At 42.5% G+C, this 27038-nt stretch overlaps 1 protein-coding gene across 4 annotated transcripts in view; it reads left to right on the forward strand.

The window, feature by feature from the left end:
- The window catches only part of LOC103468816 (protein sidekick-2-like), a 105936-nt gene that overhangs the window by 64211 nt on the left and 14687 nt on the right, over positions 1-27038 (forward strand). For all 4 annotated transcript variants that reach the window (XM_008416144.3, XM_017306307.2, XM_081610068.1 and 1 more), the window contains 23 exons: positions 2241-2374; positions 6869-6980; positions 7415-7605; positions 7830-7913; positions 8031-8225; positions 8672-8788; positions 9095-9262; positions 10615-10717; positions 11511-11687; positions 12069-12205; positions 12843-12990; positions 14140-14280; positions 14535-14716; positions 21691-21806; positions 22040-22235; positions 22355-22453; positions 23465-23656; positions 23783-23904; positions 24030-24139; positions 24666-24816; positions 25802-26039; positions 26127-26242; positions 26345-26534. In XM_008416144.3, the coding sequence (XP_008414366.2) occupies positions 2241-2374; positions 6869-6980; positions 7415-7605; positions 7830-7913; positions 8031-8225; positions 8672-8788; positions 9095-9262; positions 10615-10717; positions 11511-11687; positions 12069-12205; positions 12843-12990; positions 14140-14280; positions 14535-14716; positions 21691-21806; positions 22040-22235; positions 22355-22453; positions 23465-23656; positions 23783-23904; positions 24030-24139; positions 24666-24816; positions 25802-26039; positions 26127-26242; positions 26345-26534 (3419 nt within the window). The remainder of the gene's footprint in view (positions 1-2240; positions 2375-6868; positions 6981-7414; positions 7606-7829; positions 7914-8030; positions 8226-8671; positions 8789-9094; positions 9263-10614; positions 10718-11510; positions 11688-12068; positions 12206-12842; positions 12991-14139; positions 14281-14534; positions 14717-21690; positions 21807-22039; positions 22236-22354; positions 22454-23464; positions 23657-23782; positions 23905-24029; positions 24140-24665; positions 24817-25801; positions 26040-26126; positions 26243-26344; positions 26535-27038) is intronic.

Raw genomic sequence — 27038 nt, forward strand, 5'->3', positions numbered from 1 at the left:
TGTAAGAGTCTGTTGACTCGGCGAGAGCTGCTGCTTCTAATTGTCCTGGAGCGTTTTTTTCCACTTCGATCAGGCAGATGGTGGCTGATATAAGAAGAGTCTAATCTGGCCACATGCTTAATGTCAACTTTCATTTCACAGACTCTTTGCAAATACCCTGACCTGTCAGGCTAGCCTGGATTTGGTCTATTGAGGCACTGATGTTTGTAGAAAAGTTTGCAAAGGATGTCTTTAAAATTTAGGGAAGGTAATTTTATGAATATTTATTGTTTGTAGGTTTGACACAGCAAATATTTGTATGTTTTACTGCTTGTCAAAATAAATGTAAATCTATTACCCAGAAATGCAATTCCTTTCAACAGCCATAGAATTTGAATAAAAGAACACAACGGGATAGCAAAGTATAAATTTCCTCTTCAAGATCAAACTGAAAATTGGTAAAAGAAACCCTGCCAGGTATGGATTGTGTACACTCAGATCGAGCCACCTCTGTTTTGCCCCTGCAGTTTAGATTTAATCCAGAAAAAGCATCGGAAATGTATAATTTTTCTTTTTATTTTACAAATCTCAAGATCAGTCTCAAACTGACTTTTGAGGAATTAATTTACAGTGTAGGGTAATTTAGTGAAGGTTTCCTCAGCTATTTATGTATGAACAAGAAAAAAAAACACACCCAGTCAACAATAAGATATTCTTACGTTGATTTAAATGCTACAATGCAAATAGATTTATCCAGTGAAGACTTCCTCCAGTCTACAGTCATATATTCAGCATTGTGCTTTCTCTGTGCACAATGCTAAGGAGAACCCACTCCTCCCTGATGCGAAAGAAAAAAAATGATAAAAATTATTGCTTAACTTTAAAACAAATTGTGAGATCCATAAACCACTACTGTACTAATTCTTTAAGGACAGGACAAGAGGACAGTGTCAGCAGTAAAACAGTCTGCAGCGTACAACTTTCAAGATGATCATACCGCTTTAATAAACACTGTAATGGATGTGCAACCCATCATTGATTCTGATGTGGATTTTGACAAAAAATTTTGTGAATCTTATGGATGTTGTTTTTTGTTTTTTTTAACCTGGGTAATACAGCACAAATATTGAATAAAGACGAATGCAATGAATATCAAAGTGGAAGTTCTTGTTTGTGATTGATTTCATTTTGCTTGTTTTGTCCAAAGTTTAGCCAAACTGTAATCTTTCATCTTTAACTTCTTGACCCTCAACAAAGAGTTAAGGCTTTCTTAAAGCATTTTCTTTAAATGATTGTTGAAATTTTGTGTTCTTTCTTTTAATCCATTCCTGTCTGCTCCAGTTCTTTTTAACAAATGGATTCATAAAATGTTAACGTTTTTGTCTAAAAAGTCTGGAGCCCTATGGCAGTACTGATCAGTTGGCTTATGCTTCCTGTTGTGTTTCCAAGAGACATTCACAGAATACAGAACTTTGTTTTTCAGAAAAGTAGATTTTATCCGACAACAAAATAGTGAAACACGCTGACAAGGAAACTTAAGTTTTGTGAGACAAATCAAATATCAAGCACTAGATACAAAGATTGTTTAAGCAATTCTAGAATGGCTATCAGTATGTGATAACTCTGAAATTGGTTTTGGTATGCACTTTTAAATTGATTTTCACTCCAACTGGAGGAGGATTAATACAGATTTACTATGTTCACATCTCCAGTCTTGCTCAAAAGGACTATTGTATTATGTCAAAGGTCCCATTAATTAGTGTAGGTATGTGCAGAACAAGCTCCACACGGCCAAACAAAACTCAAACAAAGGAAATCCCTTCGCTTTTTCAGAAATGGAAAATAACAATAGACAATAAAAAATTGCAGTGAACTGTAGATGGAAGTGCTCATAAAATGTCTTTGTGTGCTGCTTTTTAGAAATAATTTATGTGCTTACTGGTGTGTCAGTCTACCCTTAGGATTTATTGACTGAAAGAAACAACTATTCACTGATTTAATGATCTGAGTGGGTCTGTGTGTGGGTTTGTGGGTGGGTGGGTGTGTATGTGTGTGTGTCTCCACCTGTATAGTTGGTTGGGTGTGGAGGAAATTTTAAGCACAAGAGCAGAGTGAAGATGTTTCTTAATGGAAAAAAAAATCAACTATGTTCATGTCAGTCTAGAGGCTCAGCTGTAGCTAAAGTGACAGACTTAAATATACATCTAATGTTTTTTTTGTTTGTTTTTTTTGTTGTGTTTTTTACTATTCTTCCTCATCAGTGCCATCACTCTGGACAACACGTTGGTCATCCTGTCCACCGTGGCCCCAGATGCAGGACGGTACTACGCCCAAGCAGTGAATGACAAGAACGGGGAGAACAAAACCAGTCAGCCCATCACTCTCACAGTGGAGAGTAAGTGCGCATAAAGCGACATACACTCACAGGCACTCAAGCGTACTTCGCAGTTAAGCAACAGACGTCTTCGCCCACGCAGTGAAAGACACTGCTAACCAGCAGATTGTTTGTGTCGCCAGCAGACTGCATCAACAGGCTGGCACAGATGAAAATGTCATTTAGAAAAACAGTTTTTATTTATCTCAGCTGAAGACACACACACGCATTCATTTAATACAGCGGCTCTAAAACAGGTGGTTGGTTTCCACCGCATACAGTGGGAACAGAAATGGCCCACACTATCGATGGGCTCTTTTGTCTTGTCCAAAAAAACGTCAATCACACCTGAATACCTGCAGCCTGATGTTTATCCTCTTTTTGTCCTGCTGCTCCTCTAGTCTCTGGTTACTGGTTGTAAATTACTGGTTGTACAGCCACAACATTTCATCTATTTTATTTTGTAGACTAACGAAATATTGTGCAATTGTGAAGGGTAGAGAAAAGTAAAATCAGAAAAGCATCCTGTATATTTGTATTCAGCCTAATTCAATACTTTCTTGGACAATTTAGGTAAACATGTTTTTAATAAATTACTATGTTTACCTGGTCTGTACTGACCCACCGTTCAGTAACCAGATTTCTGAAAATGACATAAAGCGAAGATTTAACAGAAAACTACACGCGCACGGAAAAACTTCAGATTAGAAGATCGACCTGCGTTGCAAAACAAAGTCTGTAACTGCTTCGAATGAAATGTTGCATCATTAGACCAAGCAAAGATTAAATTCCTAATAATTAGAGCCCGGCGGATGCTCGCCAATCCTTCCACCTACTGTCACGTTTTATCTAAACAAAGTCACACAGATTCTCACACTTCTCTTTTTTTATCTGAATGAATCAGTCTTTCTCTGCTTACCCCTCCAAGCCAATTAAAAGTTACTAAATATATCTTCAATCTCCCAAAAGGACGTTTTGAATGACTCAAATATCACTGCATCTCCTTCAAAATGTATGTGACAAGGAGTGCTGGATGAAGATTTTAAAGTGCTTGCATTAGGGCCTACACATTCTTAAAAACGCCTGCCTGCATCTGCTTTTCAGATGCCTGTAATAATGCGGCCTTTGTAAGTCAGTCAGCGTGCGTGACACAGCAATCTGCTGGGACCAGAAATAGTTGAAATTCACCGAATCTGACCTTGCAGATCACGCCGTTGTATTTTTGCATCTTAAAGCCAATAAGCATTTCAGAGCTGTGTTTGTTCATTTAGGAAATTTCTGCAGAGAAAATACACACACACGCACGGACACAGGAAAAATCGGGAAAGAAAAGACAGCAAAGGGAGCATTGTGTTCTTGAGGGAGAATACAAATGAGCCAAAGCTGAGTGTCATAAGTAAAAACAAACTGGCATAACATAATGTTTCAAGTAGCAAGGCACTTTGTTTGTTAGGTTTTATTCTTCAGATTGCAAAATACACCCGACATGACTTGGGTTTACGCTTGTTTTTGGACTGTGACATATGTAAACAATGCTATGACATTAGTAGCGAGGACTTGTTATGCAGGTCACTGTGTTGTTTAATTTTGCCATATAATTGGATGATTACACACTTGAGGTATTCTCAACACAGGGAGTTTATGAACTGCAATACATTAATTAGTTTCTGCAGGGAGCCAGTCGTGTCTTATGGGGGAAAAAAAACATTGCTGTTTTCTCACTTTGTAATGTTAGATAAGCAAATAACCACATTTTCTCTCAAATATAGCATATATTATGTTCAGAACTAAAATAAATCTAGTAGAAATTTTAATGCTACTCAAGACTGAGTTGAGCTTCTCATCGTAGATTACTATTAGTTCATTTTTCAACAACATAGGTGGATGTTTTTTCACCAGTCATTCCTCTTTCTCCACCCTCTCCCCCCACGTCAATCAACTTTTCCACTCAAATCCACCTACTTAATTAGGCTCATGAATTACACAGATCAGCTGAATGCGGCAATCTCACAACTTTTAGCCCGAGAGATTTCGATTTTCCTTACCAATCCCCTGAATTCACACAGGAATTAATTTCTTATTTTTTCGAAACTCTGACAGAAAGGCTTTTTTTCTGCATGGATTTATTGGGGTCTTCACTGTGCTGATTAATTATTGTAATAATAAAGTCAACAACAGCCTCAATGTGGTGCTTGTACTGTCGTAATGAAATGAGGTAATGGGGAAGTGTGGAATAATTCTAACCTCTCAGTCGGCTGAAGTGATACAAAATTCATCTGTTTTCAATTGTCGGAGAGGTTGTATCCCCGCAGCAAAAAATGTTAATGTCATCTGAGTCTCCGACTTAATTTCACACATCGGAACGTAATCGCCGTGTTTTGTCCACGAAACCCTTCGACAATATGTCTCAGATGGATTTTTCATAAATATTTTGTTCTATTAAACCCATCTCTAAGGTTAATTTAAATGTAGCGACTGTACACTTCCAGGCATAAGTTCACATGCACTTATTGTAGCTATGAATATTAATCACATATCCAAACAAATTACCAAAAAATTCCAAATGTATTCAGAATTATACATGCAGGCTCATATGTGCGCTCACACAAACACAGACTTGTATTTGGTTAAATGTCATTTTGTAAGTTGTTCCTCAACCTCTCAGTGTTTTTAATTCAAAAACAAACTTCTGACGTAGTGTTGGCTGGCTTTCTTTGACCACTCGTCTTGAAAGAATTGGTAAAGTTAACAGTAATTGGCTGGTTTCATGTCACAGAAAGATTAGTCCACAAAGTTTAAATTGAGTCAAAGTTGGGTGTTAGTGAGACAATTCAGTAAACTCAAAGTTAGTATTTGAAAACCCATTTTGATGTGGGTTTGGGCTCAGAGTACTGAAATAATAAATATGAATCATTCACTTTGCTGGTTAACAATTAGACACATTTGATTTTGTGGTTGTTATATGTGGAGAAAATTTACTATGTATTTCAAATTGGAATTCATCTATCCATCCATTTCCTTTTCACCCTTGTCCCTTAGTGGGGTCGGGAGGGATGCTGGTGCCGATCTCCAGCTAACGTTCCGGGCGAGAGGCGGGGTCACCCTGGACAGGTCGCCAGTCTGTCGCAGGGCAACACAGAGACACACAGGACACACAACCATGCAACACACACACTCACACCTAGGGGCAATTTGGAGAGGCCAATTAACATGACAGTCATGTTTTTGGACTGTGGGAGGAAACCGGAGTACCCGGAGAAAACCCACGCATGCACAGGGAGAACATGCAAACTCCATGCAGAAAGACCAGGGCTGGGAATCGAACCCAGAACCTTCTTGCTGCAAGGCAACAGCTCTACCAACTACACCACTGTGCAGCCCCTTCAAATTGGAATTCGATTCTTTTTTTCCCCCTTTAAATCAACACTTAAAATGTGTTTAAAATACATATTTAAGTGAAAAATATTCTGACATTTTGATGTTGAGTATGAGGAACTGTAGCATACTAATTGCATTTTGAAAATGCCTTCCTACTTTTTCTCGAATCTGTACAACTGTGCGTGTGCCTGTTTCATGTCTAAATCTGCATTTACCGAATACTATTTCAACTGTTACACCAAATCTTTATCAATTTGTTTTAATTACATTTCTATGCAAAACTCTTTTGGAGTAAAATAGGTTTACAGATTACTCAAGGTATTGAAATGCGAGGCTGATCCGTAGCTTAACCAACAGCAGTAATAAGCCTCAGAAGGTCTGCGTCGACATTTAGAGGCAGTGTTTGAGGTGGAAGCTTTGTTACAACGCTGCTGAGATTAAACACCGAGCCATGAAGGGGCGAGACTCACAATGAGGTGGCACGGAATAACATTACTAATAATAAAAAGTTGATTAGGAACCTTATTAACCTGCGCTCGCCCTGAAAATCGAGCACCCCACAAACACATGGTCGCACAACACACGCGTACAGCACACCGTAAACGTGCAATCACTCAAACACCATATGAGTTCACCGGCCCATAGCCGTTCCTCCCGGGAGGCGGGGCTGGAGGAGGGAGGTGGGGGGGGCAGAAATGAGATCAGATTCAGAGAGAGATCACTGATTGAGGGCAGTGAATCGATGGATGGCTGGAGGCTCCGTGAAACCAGTGAGTGATGGTGCTGCATTTAATCGCTTTTTGTGTTTGTCTCAATTACATTACATAATAGCTTGTAACACCTGGTCTAACACCTTGAACAGGGAAATGCTGTGTGGGGCACAAAAAGAGGATCCTAGAGTACAGACAGCGGTGTTAATAGTTGGCTTATAGAAAACTGGCTGCCTGCTGGCGATAGTGACAGACTGTCAGTCTACGTGTAAGGACCCAGTCATGCTCAGCTGGCTGCATCAGGCGGATGCACAGGCTACATCAGATGTTGGAGCGCTTTTATAGATTGGTTTCACTTTTTTGTCTGTGTGTGTGTATGTGTGTGTGTGTGCGTGTATGTGTGTGTGTGTTTCAATGAATGCAATAGATGTTGGAGGACCTGCAGACCCCATCGCTCCCTCCATCATCATCCCTCCAAAGAACACCACGGTAACGGTGGGAAGAAATGATGCCATCATGGAGTGCGTTGCCAATGCAAGGTAAGTATTCACAAAAAGATACGCAGTTGGAGGGAAAAGGACAAAAAAATATATACATAGAGATGATCGAATCTCTACTTTTATCTCTCCTCAACATCTGATATTGTGATTTAAATGAGTCCGGAAATCTTTTGTTTGAACACGATCAAAAAAGTGTTTTGCACATCTCTCATTTTGTACCTCTCCTCCATTCTTCCCTTTGATTCAAGGCTTTGCTCTGCTCTCCCTATCTCGCGCGGTCCCGGCTCTGAATTCTGACTATTATCTCCAATTCAAAGATTTAATCAGAATGACAGATGTATCAAATTTCACCCTCAACGCTCTTTAACCTTGAAACAGCATAAAAGTTTGTATTAATGTCACGTTCTCTATCTTTTGCTCTCTTTTTCCCCTTCCTTTTCATCTTTTTTTGTCTCTCTCTCTCTCTCTTTTAGACCTCTTGTTAAAATGAGCATCACTTGGAGGAAAGACGGCGTAGTGGTCAATACAGGAATCAGGGATTATGGTCGCAGGCTTGTGATCAGTTTGCCTGTGGTCAGTGATAGCGGCTACTATGAGTGCGAGGCATCTCTTCGCAGTAGCAGCGTCCCCTCGGTCACCGCTGGCGCCTACCTGCATGTTCTTGGTAATTAAAACCCAGCTGACACTTCAGTCCCACTCAGACTCAGAGCAGCTGGGTATTGCCTCAGCATGCTCGCTCCCGTATTGAGAGTATTTAGAGTCAGATTCTTGGACTACCACGAGTAATTTAAGTAATGTGTACAACAGAGAGGGGTTGAATGAAAATTTGCTTTCGAGATCATTTGTAAAATGTTTTAAACTAGCTGTGCTTTTGTCTTTCTGAAACAGAATATCCTGTGTTCATAAAAGAGCCACCAAGTCACATCACCGCAGAAATGGAGAAGGTGGTAGATATACCCTGTCAGGCACGAGGTCAGTCATTTTCTTCTGCTGATGAGCGAAAGGCAAAAATAGAATAAAAATCTAGCAAAAAAAAAAAACCCAAAACAAGTAGACATCATGTTGAGGAGGTAAATCTTTTTTCTGCAGGAACGCCGCAGCCAGACATTGTGTGGTATAAAGATGCAGTGCCTATCAGCCCAGTGAAGATCCCCAGGTACAAGGTGCTGGTTGGAGGCAGCCTGCAGATCAACGGCCTCCTGCCGGACGACACTGGGATGTTTCAGTGCTTCGCCCGCAATCTCGCAGGAGAAATCCAGACAAACACCTACTTGGCCGTTACAAGTATGCCTCTTTGGAAATTCTAATTTCTTCCTCAGTCTTTGCATTTCCGAACTCGCAAATCTGATCCTCTTGTCTCATTTCTAATCCTCTTTCGTCGCGCTCCCCATCTTCTCTCCGACACCCATCTATCTATATATCGCCATGGCAGTGACAGACTTCTAACACTGGAAGCTTGTGCAATTATTGCCCTATTTTTTGAATTAGACTCTGAGCAGGAGAAGCAGGGAGATGAGAGCGGCTTGTCAGAGTCTTAGAGCTGTCGCTGGGAATGAGACCTGACGGCTGCCCCCTTTGTCAAGTCTATTAAGCTCTCAGCTGCCGCCTGCTTTATTAGGGACAAAGCTGTTTATGTCTCTCATTATCATCTCTGTCTCACCTGATTTTCTTTAAATATATGCATGCTTCTTTGTGTGTGTGTGTGTGTGTGTGTGGCTGATCCCACCCAGGTATTGCTCCCAACATCACCGCTGGCCCCTCTGACAGCGCGGTGATTGATGGCATGTCAGTCATTCTGCATTGTGAGACCTCAGGAGCCCCGCGCCCAGCCATCACCTGGCAGAAAGGTACGTGGGCTAACAGTGTGAACTTCCTTGTGGGGCGGTTATTATGCAGCTTTTTTTTTTTTTTTTTTTTTTTTGTCTTTACTTGCCAAAGTTACACAAGAGCTACAGAAAAGATCCACAATATAAATGCTCCCCAGCTAATCTTTATCTTTTTACTTCTGTTGCACTATTTACACTCCTATTATGCCACTCTGACATTTCTCCAATGCCCTAATCGCTCTTTCCGTGTGCCTCACCATGTCCTCCCTTCTTTTGCTCCCTGTACTCCTTCCAAAACCATCAATCACTCCTGCCCCTTCCCTGCAGGTGAACGCGTCTTGGCTAGCGGCTCAGTCCAGCTGCCTAGGTTCACCCTGCTTGAGTCAGGCAGCCTGCTCATAAGCCCCTCCCACCTGTCTGATGCCGGTACCTACACCTGCATGGCCAGTAACTCGCGGGGCATTGATGAGGCCTCCGCTGATCTCGTGGTGTGGGGTAAGCTTAAATGAGGCAGATTTAACCCGCTCGAATAGCCACAATTAGCATTAGAAATTTCTTCACCAATGCAGTGGGGAAGTAAGTATTAAAAAGATCATTATTTTTCTCATAATATACGTTTCACATCAGATGTCAGTGAAACTAAAGTAGTCCACACATACAAAGAAATCTAATCAAATAGCACAGTAAATTAAAGCTGATACTTTCCTATAAAATCAGCCTTTTTTTCAATTTGAGACCAAATCATTTTTCAGTTTGTTTTACCATGCTGTTGAAAATCATTATTTAATCAAGATAAAAATGTACCCTTTCAAATTTAAGCTTCTGCGTGCTCGAATCCTGACAGTTTCCTGCATACCTGCTGCATCGCTCGGTATTTGCGCTGAAAATTACACACAGGGTAGGAAAGATAGTGCTCCGTATAATGAGCCCAATCCTTTCTAGTCAACATCAGAAGGAAGGAAAAAAATAATAAAATAAATACCAATCTCATTGACAAGCAGTCGAGAAAGAAGGAAGTTGTTCAGGGATGCTAAAGTAGTTTGAGTGCCACTCTACTACCAAAAACTATTTCAGGTTAAAACAGCGGGGTAATGTCTCACTTTACAGGCGGAAAATATGAACAGAAACCAGTCAGATTGAAAATGTCAAACAAGAATATCAACAGATTCATATGAGAAAAAAAAATCACTATTGCTGTTTGGTTTAGCTGCTTCACTGTGCTCAACATTGTCCATCACCTTAAACACATAAAGTGTGACCACATTACAATACAAGCTAAAACATCAACTGAAATCAGTCATTTTTTTAGAAAGCAATCCTGTTCCTGTAGCTGGTTTTTGACGAAAAGGAGAGAAGTAAAAGTATGCAAAAGTAAAAGTATTTTGTTACAAATAAAAAAAAAGTTATTTTGAGTATCATTGGTACCATAACATAAAGGTGGAAAAAGCAGAATTTTACCTTAAAGTTGTCTTAACCAGGTTCTCATTGCAATATTTCTCATAGAGATGTCAAACAAATAAATTAGCAGAAGAGATGCTCAGGTTTTAAAGGTCACTCATTGAAAGACCTTGATTTTCAAAAGGAAATTATGAGTAATACACTCAGCTGCTAATTTTTCAAGATATTCTAGTTATAATCACTAAGGTAACATAATCTTTTCACTGTAAATGAATGCAAACTATCAGTCCTTGAGCAGCCGTTGCAAAACATCCATTGAAATTACTGCGATGATTTATTCTGCTTCCGAGATACACTGAGTAAAAGATAAAATCCAGTCCACTAAGCTCTGTTAAATCCACTGTTCAAACATGTGGTCTCTGAGCACCAGCCTCTGGGTCTTTTCACAGCACGTACCCGCATCACTAAACCACCACAAGACCAGAGTGTCATCAAGGGAACCAAGGCTGTAATGACCTGCGGCGTGACCCACGACCCCAGCGTCACCATAAGGTAACTTTCGCTCATCCGCGCTGCAAATTGATGGCCTGATCTTCCATGAAGCATTTGCAATCTGGAAGACAAACTCAACCGAGAGTGGATTTAATTAGTTTATGAAATCTGGGCGCTATCTTGTGGTAATCCAGCCTTGGAAATACTCCAGCGAGGAGATTCGGAAACTGAAGATCGGATTGAGGAATTAGTACGTGGCCTCGCCTCGCTTCTGAGTCAGTTGTGAGCGCGACGGAGAACACGCAGCTGTCTCTGAGGGAGCAAAATGTCGTCTTGGGAGCCCAGTGATTAGAGTGCCTGTCACCTGTGGGCCTGCGACATTGATCAGATTGCAGGGTAAACAGATGAATATGTAAACAGCGTAATAACCTCAGACAGTGCCTTTAATTAAATGCAACACAGAGGAGATTAGCCGGAGAGCCCGAATAGCTGCAATTAATCACACTGGCTTGTGGCACTTGCATGCCTCGATGCATGCATAAGAGGGATCGTATGTGCGGGTGGATGTCTGACATGACATGGAGTGGAATGGCTGGATGATATGATGTGCGCTGTATGTGTGGCTGAGACGGAGAGAGAGAGAGAGAGAGAGATGGTTTTCAGATTCAGAACACTTTGTTACCCACTTCACAAGGCTTTTCATCAGTGTCAGCAGCTTCTGTGTTTGCCGTATGATCTGACACAAGGAAAACAGATTTACTGTCACAACACTCGGGAGTAAAGAGTAGAAAGGCACAAGCCGGTGTATGTGTCCCGGTGAATGTGCATTTGACACGCTTTTCAATCCTGCCAGGTATGTGTGGGAGAAGAGCGGCTCGGTGATTGACGTAAACTCGTCGCCCCGCCTGCGCCTGGATCCTGACGGGACCCTCCACATCTCCCAGACGTGGTCGGGCGACATCGGAACATATATCTGCAGGGTGACCTCGGTGGGGGGCAACGATTCCCGTAGCGCCCACCTCCGAGTCAGGTCTGCACCCTATCTAACTGATCTTGATCTTGATGTCTGGGCTTTTTTTTCTCTTTTTTTTTTTTTCCTTGCCTACTTTAGTCTGGGGAGGTAATGATTGATGGCTGTTTTCTTGACTGTTGCAATTTATTGTCGCTCTCCTCTGTAATCGATGAAACACCTCTAAAATCTACAATGGAAGACTCTCAGCTTAGCTGTTTAGTTTTGTTATTTATCCTGTCTGAATTAATCATAATAACAAAAATAAGTTAATTTGTGCACTTTTTTTTTATAGATCTGAGAGACACTTTACAGGAATCACACAAAATCAGAAACTCAAAACACTTAAGCACATGATAATCACTGATCACTTGTTTCTCATAAACACACATGTGCATATAGGCAACTGCCTCATGCTCCAGAGAACCCAGTGGCGATCCTGAGTAGCACAGAAAAGAGAGCCATTAACCTCACGTGGGCCCAGGCCTTCGATGGCAACAGCCCACTGATCCGCTATACCATGGAGGTCTCTGAAAACAGTAAGCCTTCACTTTAAATTCTTCTTGTTTGTAATTTCGAAAGTCAAGTTTCTTCTTCTTTCCTGTGTGATGTACTAATTTTCAGCCCCTTTATTATATTACGTCTCTATTGTTTCCCTTAAATTGCCAGCTGCATCCTTTCATGCCTTTTGCAATCAGTGTAACTGAATTGCCTCACCCATCGGTTCCATGGGAACTAAATTGTGTTGATGTCCAACGCTCCTATCTCCTTTATTTTTTTTTTTCCTTCTTCCTCCGGATAAAATCAAAGAAGTTATGGTGTTTTCACCCGTAGAGGCTAAATTGTTCGACCATTTCTCATTTAAGCTTTGGCTAAATTGAGAAAATGACAACTCATTAAAAAGAAAATGGATCTGAGGATGCAGATGGGATCTGGGTTTTAGATAATTGAATTGCAATCTGATCTTTAGAGGGAGTGCATGCAAAATAAATGACTTGTTTGTATAGGTGACTGCAATATTATTACAGAAAATGAAGCAATGATATAACACAGAATTCAAATTTGAGTTTGCCTGCACACAGGAGATGCTCCTGAAACATTCCTCAGCCTTAAAAAAAAAAAAAAAAGATTTAATATTTAGTGTGTGTTGCTCACAACTCGTGTTTTCTATCTCAGATGCCCCTTGGACGGTACTGTTGGCTAACATTGAGCCTGAGTCGACAGGGGTGGTTGTCGGCGGCCTCATCCCAGCACGTTCCTACCAGTTCCGCCTGTGTGCTGTCAACGACGTCGGCAGAGGACAGTTCAGCAAAGAGACGGATCGGTGGGTGCTCAAAAATCCCTAAAACACCACTCGGAGTCTATATAACTTAATTTGAACAGTGGTCCGGAGAAAAGTATTGCACTTGGAGGGCTTTTATTGCCCTGGAACAACTCGTTCTCCCCCTAGATCTTATCTTGGCAGTTCAATAGAGAATCCTGTAAGACCACTTTTTTTTTCTTTTTTTTCCCCCCCAAATCTCTCTTACGCAATTGAGGGAGAGATGAACCAGCTTTCGGTCGGGCCATATTTTTTCAACATATAAGTGTGAATGAGCTTAAAATGTGCTTTGAGAAGATTTGATGGGTGCCCTGACCCAGCTTCCTCTCTTTCCTTCATATTAACTGTCGTTGCTGTGCTTCACCAGTGAAATAAACCGAGGCTTTGAAGAGGCGCGGACCCAGAATCTCAGGTGGATCCTGTCGATTAGCGAGACCAAACAATCTCATAAAGGGCAAACTCAAACAGGATCTGATGTTATTCGCCTGTACACACAACTTTTGACATGGCCCTTGTCAACATTTCCTTCTTTTACACCTGCAAGTGAAAGCAGCCGCATACCATCACGGTGCTTTTGTAACCAGCGCTCATTTACAGAATCCCCCGGTGAATTCACCAAAACAAGGGAAGAAGAAGGAGATGGCGGGGGGGGGGTTACTGCATCTGTGAGAGCAACACTTTTCCAAGGCACTTCTTTGATCCTAAACACTCTGCTTTATCTCCTCCAGAGGGGCTTCTCCGGCACGTTGAGAAGAAATCAAGATGTCATCTTAAATTGACTTAAAAGAAAAATCTTCATGGAGCTCTCCTTCTTGTTCTGCGCTATCATTCTCTCCATCGTGCTGCTCCACTTTCGCCAAGGCCTCTTTGATCTTTTCTCTGCCACAGCGAGTGGTCCCTCTGCGGACAGCAGTATGGGGAATATGTTTTAGGCTAAAACACGACCCCACTTCCACAACTTTTCTTCTTGGAGCGTTTTCCAAAAAAAAAAAAAAAAAAGAAATACAAAAGCAAGGCTTTATCATGACTTGATGCGCTATGATGAAATGGGATAGAAATATGCAGAAACGTGTGATAATTAATGCATGGCTTCTCTCCTTGTCTCTTCTTGTACCTCTCTTTCCTCTTTTGCTTTCTTTTTTTTCGCTGTAGACTGACTCTACCCGAGGAGCCTCCCAGCGCACCACCTCAAACTGTCATCGCAAGTGGCCGCACCAATCAGTCTATAATGATCCAGTGGCAGCCACCCCCAGAGAGCCATCAGAATGGGCCTCTTCAAGGCTACATCATCAGGTAAGAAAACCTGCCATTTCTTTTTTTTTTTCCAAGGTTAGTTGCCCTGTCGGGTCAGTGCTGTTTGGACGAGTTATTAACATAATGCCAGTTTTTGTGTTACAATTTAGCTCAATGAGGTGCTTTGCATTAAAAAAAAAGGAAAGATATATATATTTCTATATATTTCTGTTCTTTTTTTATCTCACTAATCTTGTTGCCTGACTGTATTGTCCTTCCCTCCTGCGTCCATCAATTACTCCCACTGCTGCCAGGTATTGTCTGTCGGGGCTTCCAGTCGATTGTCAGATGAAAAACATCACCAACCCTGACCAGAGCAGCCTGCTCCTGGAGGACCTCATCATCTGGACAAACTATGAAATTGAGGTGGCAGCCTACAACGGAGCAGGCACAGGCGTCTATAGCCATAAAGTCACAGAGTGGACCCTGCAAGGAGGTAAGAGCAACTAAAACAGGACTTGTAGGTGGTGCTGGCTCAAATAAAAGATTGTTTATGTGGATCTAAAGTTCCCTACTTACAGAGAGTGCAGTTCATTTAGTTTTACATATTCCATTTACTTTATGCTTAAGCGTTTTTTTGGGGGGGGCTTGATATTCACCCTGCAGCATGAAATTTGTACTTATAACTTAATGCAATAATCTGGTTTTAATGATCAAATTAGGAGTTTTCTTGGGAGTTTTCATCGCAGTAGCATTAAGAAAGACACACCAGCGCCCACATCGTTAAGGCAACACTATTTCTGTTGCTTATTTTAGAAGTTTGCAGTCAGCACAGGAAAGCAGAGTTGTAAAGACATGGCTTGCTTGCCCTGTAGCATTTTTTTTTAGCTAAAACATCTTTATAGATGCTGCAACACTGTACAACGCAAAGTTCATTACCTTATTACTCACAGTGTGTTAAGTTTTTTTCTTTGCTTTGAAGTTTCTGCTTTTATTTTTCATGTTAATAATTTTGTAAAGTTCACGACAAAATATAGAAAACATATTTTTAATAGAGTTGATCACTTTAGTTTTCAGCTAATACCTATTTGGGAATTAGCTGGCTGGTGCTGCTTTACAACAACCAGAAGAGAAGATTATTTCTATCAGTCTTTTTATATATATATATATATATATATATATATATATATATATATATATATATATATATATATATATATATATGTAGAGTTATCTAAAATAATCTAAGCTGTTTTTAAAAGATGAATTAACTAGGGGTGGGGGAAGACTATCCAAATGAGTCTAGCCCACTTTATTAAATCCTAAATTATCTATGATTTTCAACATTTTTGATTCAGTTTTACTTGGCACGCCCAGGCCTGATCACTGCCAGACCTTTAGAAAAAGGACATCAATTAAACATAACATCCCTGACATCAGGAAGTAGGCTGATATCCATTACAAAAAGCAGAAGGTCATGCCCTGATCTAGAAAACATTCAAGAAAAAATGAGAAATAAATCAGCAACATCTATCAGTCTGCAAAAGGTTCACAAAACCATTCACTGAGGCTTTTGGTCTCTAGCAAACCACAATGAGGGCCATTAACCACAAATTGAAAAAAAAGATGGAAAAGTGGTCAATCTTCCCCGGAGTTGCTGCCTACCGCAATTACCATCAGTGATTTTTCCAGCTGGTTGCAAAGGAACCACTGCAACCAAAAGATCAGAAAAACCTGCCACACATTTGGCAGGACACATCATGATGATCCATCAAGACTTTCAGTAAGATGGTTTTCTTTGCCGATTTATTATCAGTGGAACCATGAGTTAGATTTTTAATGAGCAAATTATGTAGGATAATGCCTGGCCATGATCTCGAGCTTAATATTGTAGCAGGACAGTCATTTCAAGCACACCAGGATTCTACTTGTAAATTACTCCAGTGTGGTTGAATTATGGCAATTCTACATTGAACATGGTGGCAGAATTCCTCCACAGTGATGTAAAAAAAAACTAATTAGCAGTTATTTCAAATGCTTGATGGTGTTTTTTGCAACCTATAGTCACTTTCCCCCCCCTAAAATTAATGAAACTATCATTAGAAAACTGCATATTTTCTTAACTCTGGATGTTATAGTCTGATTTTAGCCTTGTTTGGTTAACAAAACTATAATATAGAAGTGAGAATAAATCTGTAAGGGAACAAATCCTCTTTACTGCACTGTACAGTTGTTTGCTTTGTTATCTGCTGTTGGAGGACACAACACTTGACATTCATCTTTTGTGCTTAGAAGAGGTTTTTTTTATATATCTGAATGATTCATGGATCTGAGTTAACTGGCTGAACAAACAAAAGACACACATTCATCTAAAAATGGTTGAGTACCTTGTCCACGCTTAGTTAAACAAGCAGGTAAGGTTCAAAGAAAACATTGAACGACCGCCAACCTGAGAAGAACTATTGATTAAGACCATCTCCCCGATCATTCGGAGATTTTGCTCCCTGGAAACCAAATGATCAATTCCAACAACAATTTTCTATGTATTTTTTTTGGGGGGGGAGGAAGGGGATTTTACTTTTTTTTCTTTCTCAACTTGAGGCAAACTTTAAGGACTGTCTCTCAACCATGATTTTCTTGCTACTCCTCCTCAAAGGCCTGGTGTAAGGTGTGCACAATAAATGCTCGTTGTGTTGACTAGTTTTTTCCACCCGAGTTGTGGATATCTGCAGCTCTTCCAAAGGTACCTTCTTGGCTGCTTCTGTGGTTATTGCTTGCCCGGATTGTCAAGTGTAGGAAGGCCATGTCTTTGCAGATTTGCAACTGTGCCATACATTTTAGATTTGTGAAAAATGGATTGAACAGCGCTGCAGGGCATGTCTGATGATATTTTATAATCTATCCCTCCTATATGTCAAGGAGCGGTGTTTAACCGGTGAGTGAAGACGCAGGCAGGACCCAGGATGTAGCGGTAAATGATGAATTTAATGATAAGGACTTCTCAAAAGGAACAACAGGGAGACAGCACGAGGAAACTGATAGCACGGAGAAGGTGACATCAACCAACAAGGAATAGACATTCAGTAGACAAACTATGACAAGCGATAGACAAGGACCCGACGAAGAATACAGACAACAGGGGAGACTAAATACACACGGGGCAATCACGGGAACGAGACACACCTGGGAGACAATCAACGAGGAAAGACGCAGAGACAGGACCAACAGGGAACAGAATCACACAGAAACTAGAAAATAAACACATAGAACCACGGATCATGACAGTACCCCCTCCTCAAGGGGCGACTACCAGGCGCCCAACAAAAAGAGTCCAAAAAACAAAAAACAACCCAACAGGGTGGGCGGAGGGGCGACGGCAGGAGGGCCAGAGTCCAGAAACAAAAACCAGATCCCAACAGGGTGGGCGGAGGGGCGACGGTAGGAGGGCCAGAGTCCAGAAAAACAAAAAACAAATCCAAAACGAAATAAGCACCGCAAAACCCTCCGGGGGCCGACCACGGCACAGGAGGCAGACCTCTCGTGGGAGGTCCGGCGGGCGGCGACGCAGGAGGCGGAGCTTGAGCCGCGGTGGGCGGCGACGCAGGAGGCGGAGCTTGAGCCGCGGTGGGCGGCGACGCAGGAGGCGGAGCTTGAGCCGCGGTGGGCGGCGACGCAGGAGGCGGAGCTTGAGCCGCGGTGGGCGGCGACGCAGGAGGCGGAGCTTGAGCCGCGGTGGGCGGCGACGCTGGAGGCGGAGCTTGAGCCGCGGTGGGCGGCGACGCTGGAGGCGGAGCTTGAGCCGCGGTGGGCGGCGACGCTGGAGGCGGAGCTTGAGCCGCGGTGGGCGGCGACGCTGGAGGCGGAGCTTGAGCCGCGGTGGGCCGGTCGGAGCGCCGGCTGCTGCAGGCGCTGGAGACTGGGGTCCGGGCGGAGCAGAGACCGTGGGCTCGGGCGGAGCAGAGGCCGTGGGCTCGGGCGGAGCAGAGGCCGTGGGCTCGGGCGGAGCAGAGGCCGTGGGCTCGGGCGGAGCAGAGGCCGGGAAACCGGCAGGACGGCCGGGCGGAGCAGAGGCCGGGAAACCGGCAGGACGGCCGGGCGGAGCAGAGGCCGGGAAACCGGCAGGACGGCCGGGCGGAGTCTCGGCCGGAGCCGAGGCTGTGGAACCGGCAGGACGGCCGGCTGGATTCTCGGGAGGTTCACCGGGGAGCTGCTCACCGGCAGCGGACTCGGAGAGCTCAGGCGGAGCGCCGGCTGCTCCGGGCGCTGGGAGCTCTGGCGGAGCGCCATCTGCTGCGGGCGCTGGGAGCTCTGGCGGAGCGCCGGCTGCTGCGGGCGCTGGGAGCTCTGGAGCTGGGAGCTCTGGCGGAGCGCCGGCTGCTGCGGGCGCTGGGAGCTCGGGAAGGACACTAGGGAACTCGGGAAGGACGCTAGGGGACTCGGGAAGGGCGCTAGGAAGCTCTGGGAGGACGCTAGGGGACTCGAGAAGGACGCTAGGATGCTCTGGAGGGACACTAGGGGACTCTGGAGGGACACTAGGGGACTCTGGAGGGACACTAGGGGACTCTGGAGGGACACTAGGGGACTCTGGAGGGACACTAGGGGACTCTGGAGGGACACTAGGGGACTCTGGAGGGACACTAGGGGACTCTGGAGGGACACTAGGGGACTCTGGAGGGACACTAGGGGACTCTGGAGGGACACTAGGGGACTCTGGAGGGACACTAGGGGACTCTGGAGGGAACTGTACACCGGCAGCGGACTCCGGCGGCTGCTCACCGGCAGCGGGCACGGGAAACTCCGGTGGTCGAGGGCGGTGACGACGTCGATGCTCCGGGACCGGGACCTCCGGTGGCCCAGAGCGATGGTGACGCCAGTGCCCAGTGACCGGGACCTCCGGCGGCTCAGAGCGCTGGTGATTCCAGCGCCCAGGGGCCGGGACCTCCAGCGGTTTTGGGCGCTCGTGGCGACGTGGTCCCACACCTGGGGGGCAGTACGCCAAACGTGCTCCCCACCAGGGACTCAGCTTGTCGTCGCGTCGGTGACTTGGGTGCCTAGGGACCGGGACCTCCGGCGGCTCAGAGCGCTGGTGATTCCAGCGCCCAGGGGCCGGGACCTCCAGCGGTTTTGGGCGCTCGTGGCGACGTGGTCCCACACCTGGGGGGCAGTATGCCATAGCTTCCTCACCGTTCGTTTGGTCGGGTCCTTCTGTCAAGGAGCGGTGTTTAACCGGTGAGTGAAGACGCAGGCAGGACCCAGGATGTAGCGGTAAATGATGAATTTAATGATAAGGACTTCTCAAAAGGAACAACAGGGAGACAGCACGAGGAAACTGATAGCACGGAGAAGGTGACATCAACCAACAAGGAATAGACATTCAGTAGACAAACTATGACAAGCGATAGACAAGGACCCGACGAAGAATACAGACAACAGGGGAGACTAAATACACACGGGGCAATCACGGGAACGAGACACACCTGGGAGACAATCAACGAGGAAAGACGCAGAGACAGGACCAACAGGGAACAGAATCACACAGAAACTAGAAAATAAACACATAGAACCACGGATCATGACACTATAAACTTTACCCGCATCTTTACTCTGTTACTGATTGGTTCCTGGACTAATTTACTCAGCCAAGCAACTGTTTTACTGGATTGTATTAATGGGATATCAGATTACGCAGTTTCAGTACAAAAACAAAACGTTCAAAAGGTTTGAATATGTTTAACCTGTACCACATTCTGCTAAAACATGCACCTAATCTTCGCCCAAATCATTTGTAAATGATATTCAGAGTTATAACAACTTGTGAGTTGAGAAATGTTTATTTATTCTGAATAATTAAAAAAAGTTTGTTGGACTTTCTTAGAACATATTTAATTAATCCTGTCAACCAAATGCAAATTTCTCTGACAAGTGTCACTCTTGTGTCATACCTCGCCACGTTTCTTGAGGATTTGGTTTAGAATGATTTGTTCTTCATTTGTTCATGCTGAGTAAAGTAATTAGAACTTTCCTTTCACACTCCGTGGTACCGTCATGCCTACTGATTCAAATATACTCGTCTTCCTTTCTCTCTCTTGTGAGGATCAGAGTCACAGTTACTATAAATCACCAAAATCTATGTTGCTTCCAGAAGGAGCTAAGCTTCAAAATGCCTGGCTCTTTAGAAAATAATGAGGCTCAGCCTTTTAAATCACACATTCCCACAGTGACTGTCAATAGAATTTTATTGTTGGGTATAAATCTGAACACTAATAGGAGCGATTCATAAAAAAAAAGCTTCGAACAAACAAGAAAACAAGGAATACTGACAACCCGGCCTTTGCTTGGTTTGGTAAATGTCTTGGCCAATCACATCAAAGTTAATATGTAGTTTAAAATCCTGCAACAGCCTTTACCGTATGGAACACCTCAAGCGTTGCATATTTTATGCATTTTTAGGCCTTTTAAAGTTCTAGAAGACCAAACAGACTCATAACTGTGAATCCCTGTCATGCTAAATCAAGTGTTTCAGAGAAAACGGTGCATCACTAAATATTTTCAGGCAAAAAAAATGAATGAATAAATAAATACAGCGCCAGTAAGAGTTCCTCTACCTACAGAAAAATATGTTTTCTCCCACTGCACAATGTCTGTTGTTATTAGTAAAGGAATGGCATGTATTTCTGCCAATCTGTCACAGTCAGATGATTAGAAAATACTTCACATGTTTCAGGAATAATGGATTCTGTTTTGAAAAAATAAAAAATCAACACTCTGTGAGATACCCACTTAATTTATAAGTCAAAGATCTTAATAAGCTTTGATGTGGGGCTACATTTCTTATAAAACAAAAGACTGGTGTTTAGAAAAAGTCTTAAGTGTTCAGTTTTCTAGATATTTTGCCTCAACTGCAAAAAAATGGATTTCATCAGCTGAGCTGTTTCATTGAATAACGCCAATAAGATAGGTGTTTACGTTGTTCAGCTAAACATACAGCAATTGTTGGGGTTTTTTTTTTCTATTCCCCGGAATAATTAAATCTGGATCAGTGTTAACATTTAGATGGGATTTTGAGAGAACTCAGAGGGGACATCAGGACTGATATGGTCCCATCAGTGTCATTAATGTGCAACTCACTAACTGTTTTCCGGTGTTACATCAGGATGGCGTGCTCACTTCAAATAAACCGCTGCAGGGTTTACCTGGAAGCCGCCTGAGGCAGTCGCTCTCACACCCCGTTTGACTGCCGTGTTCTTACCTTCCCAAATGAGCTAATATCGAGGTTCCCTCACCCTGATTCTCACGCTTCGAATGGAAGTCCGGTCTGAAAAGAATAGCTCTTGTAAAATTCCAAGTCCCGCTTTTCCCCCCCATCTCATTACTATTCCTCTTTCTTTTCATCCCTTTGCTTGTCTCCCCGTGTCTTCTCTAATCTCTATGCCTCCCTGAATCTCTTGTTTTCTCCTCTCTTTGGATCAGTGCCCACTGTGCCACCAGGAAACGTACAAGCTGAAGCTGTCAACTCCACCACTGTGCGTTACACCTGGAGTGCCCCAAGTCCTCAGTTTATCAATGGAATCAACCAAGGATACAAGGTGAGCACCTCCGTTCTGTCAACTAGTGCACTCTAGTGGCTAGTGGTAGCAGGGCAGTCTTTTGCCTTCATCTGATAAAGAACTAATAACATATCATTGTGCTGAAAATCTCATTATTCAGCTTGTTATGAGCTTAATTATTGTTAATTGCTTGCGATAACTTTTTTAAAAAATTATTATTATTTTTAATTACTTGCACAATGTTCCCGTGTTTTCTATCGCCTCATCTCCAGCTCTTGGCATGGGAACCCAGTCGCTCTAATGAGGTCACGGCGGTTATGGTGCGGCCCAACTTTCAGGACAGCGTGCATGTGGGTTACATCTCTGGCCTTAAAAAGTTCACAGAATACTACACTTCGGTGTTATGCTTCACTACCCCTGGAGATGGGCCCCGTAGCCCCCCTCAGCGGTTACGAACACATGAGGATAGTATGTTTTTTTTGTTTTTTTCTTAAATGCGAGGTTTTGTTTAGATTGAATTTAACTAAAATCATTGAAAAGAGTGATGTTTTGGGGCCTGATTCGATATTTGCTGGTTCTGTTTTTAGCCCCGGGTGCTGTAGGACACCTTAGTTTCACAGACATCCTGGACACTTCATTAAAGGTCAGCTGGAAGGAGCCACAAGAAAAAAACGGCATCCTTACAGGTAGCTAAAAAGTAATATTTCAGTGCTTTGCAAAATGACTTAAATCCTCCGAACTATTAAAAGTTTGTCTCGTTACAACCACAAACTTCAATGTACTATATTGTTGAGGTGAATATTTGAGCAACACTACCCCCTTTATGAATGATCACCTATTGAATTTTCTGGTTCTTCTTCAGCATCATTTTCACCTTTAAGTCGTTTTTCGAAAGCGGTGACGTTGAGGCTCTGACGTGGTCTCTTCCTGCTCAGGCCCTTAGGGGCGCTCATAATGTTCCCCATTATTTTAACCAGAATGTGTTGGCTGGTTAATAAAGAAGTGGGAGAGGGAGTTCAGTACCTCAATTGTCACAGAAGTTTTGACCTTTCCAGATCTTTGCCACCCTCCATGCACCTGTAGATTGCATGTCTTTTTTTTTCTAGCACCTCCAATTACACCCTGACTTTGTTTTTAGTTCATGTTCTCCTTGCCAACTTTCTCAGTTTAGGCGCTTGAGTAGACTTGCTTTTATTCTGTTCTTTTTTTTTATGTTTCAATGATGGCTTGACCAAACATATGTTTTTTTTCCCCTTTTGATGTGTTTTATAACTTAACTCTGCTTTAACCTTCTCTACAACTTTATCACCAACCTTTATGTTGTACTTTGATCTTTATAATGCTGATTGTTCCCCCATGTTTTCTAAAAAAAAAGAAAGAAAACCTCTGAAGTGTTCACAGAACAGTTGTGTTTATACTGAGATTAAATCCCACTCATGGAGTATTTTCACTAATGAGGTGGCTTCTTAAGGCATGTGTCATTTTAGCTCAACTTCACAATTATTCACGTCTCTGTGCTGGTCTGTCATACAAAGTCCTAATAAAGTAGATTGAAATGTGTGGTGGTAACAAGACAATACTTTAAGAAATTGAAGTGAACACATCAGAGCCCTATTTTATGTTACTGAAATCTCTGAAGATTGTTTTTTTTTTTTTTTTTTTTGGTTTATGCTACAATATTTTAAAATGTATTCCAGGGTATCGTATCTCCTGGGAGGAGTTCAACAGGACCAACACCAGAGTGACCCATTACTTGCCCAACCTGACTCAGGAGTATAAGGTTACAGGCCTCACTGCACTCACTACTTACACCATTCAAGTGGCGGCCATGACTTCCAAAGGCCAAGGTCAGCTTTCCGCATCGACCATATCGTCCGGTGTGCCTCCAGGTCAGTGTTCTAATGAGAGCTGAGAAGTGACATGACAATTACAGAAACTGATTGGACAAGAGGCCGGCTCCTTTTCTGCCGTGACACGATCTGTTTGCTGGTTCCCTCTAAATCTTCTTTAAACAGAGCTGCCCGGTCCTCCCACCAACTTGGCCATCTCTAACATCGGCCCACGTTCGGTCAGCCTGCAGTTCAAACCAGGCTATGATGGGAAGACGTCGATTTCTCGCTGGTTGGTTGAAGCTCAGGTAAGAAAAATTCACTTTTATTTTAACTTTCAATAACAGCGCATTCATTAACTGGATTTATTTTTTTTTTTGTCGGTTTCATTTGCTTAGCTGCTTATGCAAGCTCATGTCCCTGTGCATTTCAGATTGGCATAATTGGGGAAAACGAAGAGTGGCTGATGGTTCAGGAGCTGGCTAATGAACCTGATGCTAGGTCGCTGGAGGTCCTCGACCTAAACCCTTACACTTTTTACAGGTGCACACATGCATACCAACAAACTTTTACACACATGCAATGCATATAAAAAGCATCCTCCCCACTTCACTCAAATTTAACTGAACATGTCTTTATTCTTTCACCCTGTATTTTACTCCTCAGTTTAAGTTGGTTGCCTTTTGGTACTACTGTTTTTTTTTAAGTTGTATGGTTAAAAACACAGTATATCACAAAATGTTCTAAATGACTTTGCTAAAGGTACTTCATATTTTGTTTTATTAGAATCACACATTTGAATGTATGTCAATGTGATTTGATGTTTTGGACCAACACAAAGCATCATATTATTGTAAGTTGAAAGGATAATTATGCAATTCTTTCTACAAACATTGATTTTTTTTTTCTTTTTGGGATAGACTATGATGCTCAATGTCATACCGTTATTAAACTACAGTGACTATCTGATGTGAGGGTTTTTTTTTGTGGTTATTGGTTTTTTTTCCGATTAAACAGTATGGATGGCTGAGAGGTTATGTCTGCTAACCGCAGGTTTCATTTGTTTCAGGTTCAGGATGCGTCAGGTCAACATTGTTGGCACCAGTCCTCCCAGTCAGCCGTCCAGGAAGATCCAGACGCTTCAAGCTCCTCCAGACATCTCCCCTGCCAACGTGACCCTTCGCACAGCCAGTGAGACCAGTCTGTGGCTTCGCTGGGTGGTAAGACTTCACTGCCTACTGGTCCTGATAAAAACAGCATGACACTGGGTAGTTTAATTAGATTTTCAGGGACATTTTTCAGATTTTGCGATGAACGATTTGAAATGGCTTATTTTCTTTTAACGTCTCTCTTGAGTATATGCTTTAAATGTAATGATGGGACTAAAAAAGAAATTGGCAAAATGTCCTTGAGTTGGTAGATAAGCTTAGTAAAAACTAGATTTAGGCGATTAGGTTTTATAAAGTTTGACATTCAGTAACTTTTTCAGCTCTCGCTTTTACACTATTGGGGATTTTTTTTTAATAAGATAAATGAGCACAGGAAATATTACTGATAGGGATGTTGAAAGCTGAACATTCTGGTGTCCTTGGGATGCCTGCTTTCTGCATCAGCATTTAGCAGTGTATTTTTTACCACATCTGTCTATTAACATCCCTGCACCGGTGCTTAAGACATGAGTCACAGAGATTTGTCATATCACCGAAGCCATTGCAAGATTAAAAAGAGCGGATCTACCTGGATTTACAGAATCAGGGGGTTGTCAGCAGTGGAATCTACTCTGCAGGCTGATGACATAGCTTAATGACCAGCACTAAAGCTGGACATTATAAAACCTATACTTTTTACTCTTATGATTTTTTTTTTACTATAAATTTACAGGATATATGTAAGATCATATGTGAAGAAAGTGTAATTTTTACATTGAAAAAATTGCATTTTACCAGGCGTGTGTGTACACTTTAGAGAATCACTATACTTATATAAATGTCCTGCAATTCTGTTTTAACTGGGTTAAGCACTAAGCTTTATAAACTGCTAACTGCCTCTCAGTTTTTGTTGATGCCTTTTGTGTGTTGTTAAATTGCTGTTAAGTGCAGCCTCTCATGTGTTATTACTTCATTATGGACCCAGACAAGGAAGATATAATTCATATTGGTTTAAACCGTGAGTGGGAAGGTAAAAAAATAAAAAATATCCTCTCAGCCTCTTCCAGAGTGGGAATACAATGGCAATCCAGATTTTGTCGGCTACCGCATCCAGTACTTCAAAGCAGGATCAAAAGGGGGCGTTCTGTCTCACGTCATCATGGACCGGCTGGAGAGAGAGTTCACTATAGAGGACTTAGAAGAGTGGACAGAGTACGAGGTCAGAGTTCAGGCTGTCAACGGCATCGGGTCAGGACCTTGGAGCCAAGCAGTCCATGGCAGGACCAGGGAGTCTGGTGAGGAGCATTAAGAGTGAATGTAGAGAACTCAGACCCTGTAATTATTATTGAACGGCAGTAAAACAATACAGTCTTCTACTGCAGTGCCGTCCAGTGGCCCCACAAATGTGTCAGCATTTGCCACCACCTCCAGCAGCATTCTCGTGCGCTGGGGAGAAGTCCAAGAGGCAGACCGCAACGGACTCATCCTGGGCTACAAGGTCATTTTAATTTGACATTCATCTATTTCCAACTACTTTTCTGTTGTTTTTTTTTTTCCTTTTTTAGAAGTCACATCATTGTAAAACTTCTGCGTCATTCAGGTTGTGTATAAGGAGAAGGATTCGGACGCAGCACCCCACTTCTGGACAGTAGAGGGCAACAACAGTCATAGTGTCCAGCTGACTGGTCTGGGGAAGTATGTTCTGTATGAGATCCAAGTCCTGGCCTTCACGCGAATCGGAGACGGAAGGAGCAGTTCGCCTCCTATTCTAGAGAGGACACTGGATGATGGTAAACACGACTTTTACAAATCAGACATTAGATGATCAAAATGTGGATTTAATTCCAAACCAATAGTTTGGGATAAGATATTTGGAAACTACTGGTTTGGAATGGCTTATTTAATAATATTTGCTACAGTCCATTCTATAGAGACAAATGGGTGTGGTCTGTTATGCCTTGAATGTGAAAAAGTCAAATATGCAGCATTGTTAAAATATCTATGTGCCATGCTTTTACTGTATTCTGACTATATTCTCTTATTTCTAAGGTATTTTTTCTCTCAGAGTATTTATTTATGTATATTTTATTGTTTCTACCTTGTTTTCATATAGATTTAAACTTTTGACTTGTTATATTTTATACAACTTTGATACTGGTTATTATTAGTTTATATGAAACAAAAACAAAAAAAAGCTTACAGGACGCCAAAAATAAATAAATAAATACATGAATGAATAAAGCATAGATGTGCTCCAACATTTATTTTGAAAATGTTGCGGCTTTCCCCGCAAG

The sequence above is a fragment of the Poecilia reticulata genome, chromosome 8 (assembly GCF_904066995.2).
Source record: "Poecilia reticulata chromosome 8, P_reticulata-male-v2, whole genome shotgun sequence".
NCBI lineage: Eukaryota > Metazoa > Chordata > Actinopteri > Cyprinodontiformes > Poeciliidae > Poecilia > Poecilia reticulata.